Genomic DNA, 9,017 nt, shown 5'->3' on the forward strand with positions numbered 1-9,017 from the left:
AACATTCACTCCCTCCACCACCGACGCACAGTGGCAGCCGTGTGTACCATCTACAAGATGCACTGCAGCAACTCACCAAGGCTCCTTCGGCAACACCTTCCAAACCCACGCCCTCCACCAACTAGAAAGACAAGAGCAGCAGATACCTGGGACCCCCACCACCTGGAGGTTCCCCTCCGAGCCCCTCACCATCCCGGCTTGGAAATATATCGTCCGTTCCTTAATTGTCGCTGAGTCAGCTACGGAAGCTAAAGAAATTTGGCATGTCTGCATCGACTGTCACAAACGTCTACAGATGTGCGATAGAGAGCATCCTATCCGGCTGCATCACAGCTCGGTATGGCAACTGCTCGGTCCAGGACCGCAAGAAACTGCAGAGTGTGGTGAACTCAGCCCAACGCACCACACAAGCTTGCCACCCTCCCATTGATTCTGTCTACACTTCCCGCTGCCTCAGGAAGGCAGACAGCATTATCAGCGACCCCTCCCACCCAGGCATTGCCTTCTTCCAGACCCTTCCATCAGGCAGAAGGTACAGAAGTCTGAAGAATCACACATCCAGACATAGGAACAGCTTCTTCCCCACAGCTACCAGACTCCTCAACGACTCCCCCTTGGACTGATCTATTCCCTGTAAGAACATGAGGTCTTGCTCATGTATTTGCTTTGTTTGGCCCCTTGTTCTGCACAGTAACCACTCGCTGTTTGTCAATGTACCATTTGTCAAGGTTGATTATTCTTGTGTCTACTCTGTACGTACTGTATACGTTCCCTCGGCTGCAGAAAAATACTTTACACTGTACTTTGGTTCGTGTGACAATAAATCAAATCAAAATCCTGGAACTCCCTCCCTAACAGCACGGTGCGTGTACCTACATCTTGGGGACTGCAGCGGCTCAAGAAGGCAACTCACTGTTATGGGCCAGGGATTAGAGAACCCCAAAGTGTATCATGGAGGTCACCTGACCCACAACTTTTACTAGATTGTGGTATGGGGAGCACACGGCCCACTCTACAGGTGCGGTACAGCAGAAATGGAAAAGTATTTTTTAAAGCAAAACAATGTTTATTCTATGAACTCAAGTTAACTTTTTTAAAACATACAGTGAACATCTTAGCAACCATTAATTCAAATACAACCCCCAAAGACTACAACACTAAGTAATCCTTTAAGCTTTCCTTTTAACATCCATAAGACTTAAAACACCTTTTACCAGAAGCACATGAGGTTTACATTCACTACTGAGAACATTTATAATTCTGAATTCACCAAATGATCAAGTGATAGTCTTTTGATGGCAGAGAAATCAACAGTACACCTGCTCTGTCTGGCTTCAGCTCCAACACTGAAAACGAAACTAAAACACAGCCTGCAGCAAACAGCCTAAAACATAAGAACTAGGAGCAGGAGTAGGCCATCTGGCCCCTTGAGCCTGCTCCGCCATTCAATTAGATCATGGCTGATCTTTTGTGGACTCAGCTTCACTTTCCGGTCCGAACACCATAACCCTTAATCCCTTTATTCTTCAAAAAACTATCTATCTTTATCTCAAAAACATTTAATGAAGGAGCCTCAACTGCTTCACTGGGCAAGGAATTCCATAGATTCACAACCCTTTGGGTGAAGAAGTTCCTCCTAAACTCAGTCCCAAGTCTACTTTTCCTTTATTTTTAGGCTATGCCCCCTAGTTCTGCTTTCACCCGCCAGTGGAAACAACCTGCCCGCATCTATCCTATCTATTCCCTTCATAATTTTATATGTTTCTATAAGATCCCCCCGCATCCTTCTAAATTCCAACAAGTACAGTCTCAGTCTACTCAACCTCTCCTCGTAATCCAACCCCTTCAGCTCTGGGATTAACCTAGTGAATCTCCTCTGCACACCCTCCAGTGCCAGTATGTCCTTTCTCAAGAAAGGAGACCAAAACTGAACACAATACTCCAGGTGTGGCCGCACTAACACCTTATACAGTTGCAGCATAACCTCCCTAGTCTTAAACTCCATCCCTCTAGCAATGAAGGACAAAATTCCATTTGCCTTCTTAATCACCTGTTGCACCTGTAAACCAACTTTCTGTGACTCATGCACTAGCACACCCAGGTCTCTCTGCACAGCAGCATGCTTTAATATTTTATCATTTAAATAATAATCCCGTTTGCTGTTATTCCTACCAAAATGAATAACCTCACATTTGTTAACATTGTATTCCATCTGCCAGACCCGAGCCCATTCACTTAACCTATCTAAATCCCTCTGCAGACTTCCAGTATCCTCTGCACTTTTCGCTTTACCACTCATCTTAGTGTCATCTGAAAACTTGGACACATTCCCCTTGGTCCCCAACTCCAAATCATCTATGTAAATTGTGAACAATTGTGGGCCCAACACGGATTCCTGAGGGACACCACTAGCTACTGATTGCCAACCAAAGAAACACCCATTAATCCCCACTCTTTGCTTTCTATTAATTAACCAATCCTCTATCCATGCTACTACTTTACCCTTAATGCCATGCATCTTTATCTTATGCAGCAACCTTTTGTGTGGCACCTTGTCAAAGGCTTTCTGGAAATCCAGATATACCACATCCATTGGCTCCCCATTATCTACTGCACTGGTAATGTCCTCAAAAAATTCCACTAAATTAGTTAGGCACGACCTGCCCTTTATGAACCCATGCTGCGTCTGCCCAATGGGACAATTTCTATCCAGATGCCTCGCTATTTCTTCCTTGATGATGGATTCCAGCATCTTCCCTACTACTCCCTAAAACAAAAGTAAAAAGCTGACAGACAGCCCAGCTCCACCCACACTCTGACATCACTGCAGTAGTAAACAGCGATTTCTTAAAGGTACTCTCACTACAGATATTTATATACACACCCATTTATAAAAACCCATTTCTTAAAGGTACTCCCACATGACACTCACCCACCACTTTCTGAAGGACAGTAAGGGATGGGCGATAATTGCTGGCCTAACCAGAGGATTGGAGGATGACTTCACTTTCTGAGAAGGATGGCGGAGGTAAACCAGGGAGTTACAGACAGCGAGTCTCGCGTCAGTGGTCAGGAAGCTATTGGAGAGAGTTCTGAAGGAGAGACTCTGTCTCCAGGTGCGATCAGAGGCTGTCGGCCAGGCTTTGTCAGAGGGAGGTTATACCTCACAGATTGAGAGTTTTTCCAGCAGGAATTCGGGTGTATAGATGAGGGAGGTGTAGTCGATGTAGTTTATTTAGCAAGGCCTTCGACAAGGTTCCACATGGGAGAGTGATAAAGAAGGCAAATGCACATGGGGTCCAGGGGAACGGGGCATGTTAGATCCAAAACTGGTGAGTGGCAGGAGACAGAGGGAGGTGGTAGAAGGTTGTTTGTGTGACTGGAGGCCGGTGTCCAGTGGCGTACCACAGGGATCAGAGCTCTCTGTCTGTCTGTCTGCATCCATCTCTGCCTCTCTCTCTCCCACCCGGTCTCCTTCTGTCTCTGTCTCTCTCTCTCTCCACTTGTTGACTCGCATTCTGCCTCTCTCCTCTCCACCCCGGTCTCATTCCGTCTCTCTCTCTCTGTCTCTGCCTGCCTCTCTGTCTCTCTCTCTCCCCCGGGTCTCTCTCTTTCTCTCTCTCTCTTGCTGTCTCTCATTATGTCTCTCTCTCTCTATCTCTCTCTCTCTCTCTCTCGCTGTCTCTCATTCTCTCTCTCTCTCTCTCTCTCTCTCTCTCTCTCTCTCTCTCTCTCTCTTCTCTCTCTCTCTCTCTCTCTCTCTCTCTCTCTCTCTCCTCCCCCGGTCTCTTTCTGTCTTCTCTCTCTCTCTCCTTGCTGTCCCTCTTTCTGTCTCTCTCTCTCTCTCTTGCTGTCTCTCATTCTGTCTGTCTCTCTCTCTCTCTCTCTTGCTGTCTCTCATTCTCTCTCTCTCTCTCTCTCTCTCTCTCTCTCTCTCTCTCTCTTCTTTTCCCCCCCCCGGTCTCTTTCTTTCTCTCTCTCTCTTGCTGTCTCTCTTTCGTCTCTCTCACTCTCTCTCTCTTGCTCTCTCTCTTTCTGCCTCTCTCTCTCTCTCTCTCTCTTGCTGTCTCTCATTCTGTCGCTCTCTCTCTCTCCAATATCTTCACGTCCTTCCCCGGCCTGGATGTGATTCTGGTCGAGATGGGATCTATTCATTGAAGGTGTCTCGGCCCCACTCAGCGAGTGGCTCTCTGGAAAGGGGATTCCTGGGCAAGGCCCCCACTCCGCCAGCCTTTCCATTCACTAAGCTCGCTGGCACAATGTTCACTGTCGCTAGAGATTCCCAGTGTGATTTACTAACCAGCCGCACTGTCTGTCTCTCTCTCCCCCAATCTCCCCCCAATGCCCCCCACCCCCCGATCCCCCCATTCCCTCCGATCCCCCCATTCCCTCCGCAGGGCCTCAGCTTCCATCTTGGGGCAGTTCTCCTCTCGCTCGGATTCATCACGTATGTAGAACACGGTAAGACATCCTCCATTCCTGTCACTGCACTGTTAGTGTCCCTGCCTTTAGCAGGCCAACCCCTAATCTCACCCCCACCCCCTCTCTCTCTTCCCCCTTCTCCCTACCCCCCTTCTCCCTCTCATCCCCCTCCCCACCTCTCCCCCCCCCCCCCCCCCCCCCCCCCAACCTGCTGCAGTCTCTGAGATTGTCTTTGTGAAACTTCCTATTGCTTTTCCAGTTCTCAGGAAGAGGTTGGCCTCCATATTCAGCGCCTGCATTCTGTCCAAGAAGTGCCCACCGACCTGTTCCCATCAAAATAAATCGGTAAGAAATATAATCAGGGTTCACTTGACCGGCGGAGGGTTGGATCCATACCCAGTGAGAGTCAGTGTGTGTGGGACCCCTACCCCAGTGAGAGTCAGTGTGTGTGGGACCCGTATCCCAGTGAGAGTCAGTGTGTGTGGAACCCGTTCCCAAGTGAGAGTCAGTGTGTGTGGGACCCGTACCCCAGTGAGAGTCAGTGTGTGTGGGACCCGTACCCCAGTGAGAGTCAGTGTGTGTGGGACCCGTACCCCAGTGAGAGTCAGTGTGTGTGGGACCTGTACCCCAGTGAGAGTCAGTGTGTGTGGGACCTGTACCCCAGTGAGAGTCTGTGCGTGTGGGACCCGTACCCCAGTGAGAGTCAGTGTGTGTGGGACCGTACCCCAGTGAGAGTCAGTGTGTGTGGGACCCCAGTGAGAGTCAGTGGGTGTGGGACCCCTACCCCAGTGAGAGTCAGTGTGCGTGGGATCCGTACCCCAGTGAGAGTCAGTGTGTGTGGGACCCCAGTGAGAGACAGTGTGTGTGGGACCCCTACCCCAGTGAGAGTCAGTGTGTGTGGGACCCCTACCCCAGTGAGAGTCAGTGTGAGTGGGACCCGTACCCCAGTGAGAGTCAGTATGTGTGGGACCCGTACCCCAGTGAGAGTCAGTGTGTGTGGGACCCGTACCCCAGTGAGAGTCAGTGTGTGTGGGGCCTGTAGCCCAGTGAGAGTCAGTGTGTGTGGGTCTGTACCCCAGTGAGAGTCAGTGTGTGTGGGGCCTGTACCCCAGTCTGAGTCAGTGTGTGTGGGACCCGTACCCCAGTGAGAGTCTGTGTGTGTGTGGGACCCGTACCCTAGTGAGAGTCAGTGTGTGTGGGACCCGTACCCCAGTGAGAGTCAGTGTGTGTGGGACCCGTACCCCAGTGAGAGTCAGTGTGTGGAAAACCCGTACCCCAGTGAGGGTCAGTGTGTGTAGGACCTATACCCTAGTGAGAGTCAGTGTGTGTGGGACCCGTACCCCAGTGAGAGTCAGTGTGTGTGGGACCCGTACCCCAGTGAGTCAGTGTGTGTGGGACCCGTACCCCAGTGAGAGTCAGTGTGTTTGGGGCCTGTACCCCAGTCTGAGTCAGTGCGTGTGGGACCCGTACCCCAGTGAGAGTCAGTGTGTGTGGGACCCGTACCCCAGTGAGGGTCAGTGTGTGTAGGACCTATACCCCAGTGAGAGTCAGTGTGTGTGGGACCCGTACCCCAGTGAGAGTCAGTGTGTGTGGGACCCGTACCCCAGTGAGAGTCAGTGTGTGTGGGACCCGTATCCCAGTGAGAGTCAGTGTGTGTGGGACCCGTACCCCAGTGAGAGTCAGTGTGTGTTCTGGTAGTTTTAACCATTCATCCTCTCTTCCCCTTCCAGAATATCCTGGTCTGTTTGATCAACCTCGTGTTTGGGTTGCTCAGTGTTTTCTACCTCACTTATCTGGGCTCGTTTTTTGACATTGATGTGGAGGAGGAGGTGGAGGAGGAGGTAAGGGAGGGGTGCCGGATGGGGCTAGGGGTCAGTATCGGTGGGGTTTCTTCACCCAGCGTGGGCACATGTGGGGTCGATGAGATTGGACACCATCTGCCTTTTTACCGAGGGCCGCCCTGCTCCTGTCGGAATTAACCGGAGCCTCGTGCCTCCAACCCGGGTTCCCTGTCCCTCATCCAGATCTGGGAAAAGAGGCCAGGAATCTTGAGGGCCAGGCGGGATCTGGGTCGGGAGAGGAGTGCTGAGTTAAATTGGCTAAAATGCTGCTATACATCGCGGAAAGAGTGGACTGAGATGCTCCACCCAGTCGAATAGTTGGCTGGACGATGTGCCAGGAGCGGGTCCAATCGGTAGTGTGCATGACCGTGTCCTGGAATGTCCCCGAGGGTGTTCGTTCCCTCCATTGCCCAGCTAATCTGGCGTATGCCTGAGGGGTGGAAGAGTGTGTTGCGTGTGGGCACTCGTTTTCCCACGTACTCCCCCTGGATTTTGGGAGGGTGGGCGGTACATGCAGTTGGGGTTATCCGCTCCACAGCCCTCCGCCTTTGAACGGTTTGTGGAGTGGGGGGGGCCGGGTCAGGAATGAGTGATGTACGAAGCAACCTGCAGTCGAATACCCGGCCGCAAGTCTAACTTGTGCTCGTTCCCTCGGGCATTCGGGTTAGGGGGTGAGGAGGGAGGGCGGGGGGTGAATGGATGGGAGGGAGAGAGGGCGGGGGGTGAATGGATGGGAGGGAGGGCGGGGGGTGAATGGATGGGAGGGAGGGCGGGAGGTGAATGGATGGGAGGGAGGGCGGGGGGTGAATGGATGGGAGGGAGGGCGGGGGGGTGAATGGATGGGAGGGAGAGAGGGCGGGGGGTGAATGGATGGGAGGGAGAGAGGGCGGGGGGTGAATGGGAGGGGGGAGGGCGGGGGGTGAATGGATGGGAGGGAGGGCGGGGGGTGAATGGATGGGAGGGAGGGCGGGAGGTGAATGGATGGGAGGGAGGGCGGGGGGTGAATGGATGGGAGGGAGGGCGGGGGGTGAATGGATGGGAGGGAGAGAGGGCGGGGGGTGAATGGATGGGAGGGAGAGAGGGCGGGGGGTGAATGGGAGGGGGGGGAGGGCGGGGGGTGAATGGATGGGGGGAGGGCGGGGGTGAATGGATGGGAGGGAGGGCGGGGGGTGAATGGATGGGGGCGAGGGCGGGGGGTGAATGGGAGGGGGGGAGGGCGGGGGGGTGAATGGATGGGGGGGGGAGGGCGGGGGATAAATGGATGGGAGGGAGGGCGGGGGGTGAATGGATGGGAGGGAGGGTGGGGGGGGTGAATGGATGGGAGGGAGGGCGGGGGTGAATGGATGGGAGGGAGGGCGGGGGGTGAATGGATGGGAGGGAGGGCGGGGGTGAATGGATGGGAGGGAGGGCGGGGGGTGAATGGATGGGAGGGAGGGCGGGGGGTGAATGGATGGGAGGGAGGGCGGGGGGTGAATGGATGGGAGGGAGGGCGGGGGGTGAATGGATGGGAGGGAGGGCGGGGGGTGAATGGATGGGAGGGAGAGAGGGCGGGGGGTGAATGGATGGGAGGGAGGGCGGGGGGTGGATGGATGGGGGGGAGGGCGGGGGGGTGAATGGATGGGGGGGGAGGGCGGGGGTTGAATGGGAGGGGTCGGGTCCCTCCCTTTGCCAGGAGCTGATGGTTGACACGTGCCTTTCTCCCGCAGGGCTATGGAATGACCTTCACCATGCAGAAGTGGCAGGAGCTGAGCTGGGCCGGGCACTGGGTGACCTTCGCTCTCTGGGTTTTCTATCGGTTATTAGGCTGAATCCTGAGCCCGCGGAGGGTGAGAAGAGATGCGGAGCTCCCGCTGAGATCTCCCTCACCCCAATGACGTCTCCTTTTGGGTATTTTTTTGTTTGTAAACTAAAGGAGAAGTGTGTCCTGTTCCGATGGCTGCATTTTCCCCGGGACATCTTCACCATCGAGGCTGATATCCGTTTTTCGCCAGGGCGCCCCTGTCACTACCTTGCTCAGGGTTAATCTACGGAGAAAGATTCGCCTGGCGAAGGCATTTTGCCTGTTCCCTCACCACCACATCGCTCATCCCCAGGCTGGTACCCAGGCGCAGTAACTGTGATTGCAACAGGAGGAGGCCCATTCAGCCCCTCTCCAGCCTGTTACACAGCAACAGGAGCCCATTCAGCCCCTCTCCAGCCTGTTAGACAGAAACAGGAGGCCCATTCAGCCCCTGTTACACAGGAACAGGAGGGGGCCATTCAGCCCCTCTCCAGCCTGTTACACAGGAACAGGAGGGGGCCCATTCAGCCCCTCTCGAGCCTGTTACACAGGAACAGGAGGGGGCCCATTCAGCCCCTCTCGAGCCTGTTACACAGGAACAGAAGGAGGCCCATTCAGCCCCTCTCCAGCCTGTTACACAGGAACAGAAGGAGGCCCATTCAGCCCCTCCTCTTGAGTTGTTCATTCTGATTTGTATGTTAACTCCATCTCCTGCCTCAGCTCCATATCCCAAAATATCACCCCCCCCAACCTAACAGAAATCAATGAAACTCCAGTGAAATTTTCAATCACCTTAAACCCACCTCGATCAGATCACCCCCTAAATCCTCGATATTCGAGGGGAACGAGTCTTGCCTGTGTGAACCATCCTCGTTATTTAACCCTTTCAGCCCCCCCCCCGTACCCTGGCAGCGATTCACCAGTGTGAGGAATTCCCTCCCGCAACGCCCAGCTCTCCCGGGAAAATCCGCACG

The 9,017-nt window shown here is 53.9% G+C and overlaps 1 protein-coding gene across 1 annotated transcript in view; it reads left to right on the forward strand.

Annotated features, from left to right (window-relative positions):
• The window catches only part of LOC119955885 (protein-serine O-palmitoleoyltransferase porcupine-like), a 26,379-nt gene extending 17,898 nt beyond the window's left edge, over positions 1-8,481 (forward strand). Inside the window, exons 6-9 of the mRNA XM_038782538.1 lie at positions 4,392-4,461; positions 4,682-4,767; positions 6,153-6,263; positions 7,970-8,481. Of these exons, the coding sequence (XP_038638466.1) occupies positions 4,392-4,461; positions 4,682-4,767; positions 6,153-6,263; positions 7,970-8,071 (369 nt within the window). The 3' untranslated portion in view covers positions 8,072-8,481. The remainder of the gene's footprint in view (positions 1-4,391; positions 4,462-4,681; positions 4,768-6,152; positions 6,264-7,969) is intronic.
• Positions 8,482-9,017: the final 536 nt, after the last annotated feature.

This window comes from Scyliorhinus canicula, chromosome 21 (genome assembly GCF_902713615.1).
Source record: "Scyliorhinus canicula chromosome 21, sScyCan1.1, whole genome shotgun sequence".
Taxonomy (NCBI): Eukaryota; Metazoa; Chordata; class Chondrichthyes; order Carcharhiniformes; family Scyliorhinidae; genus Scyliorhinus; species Scyliorhinus canicula.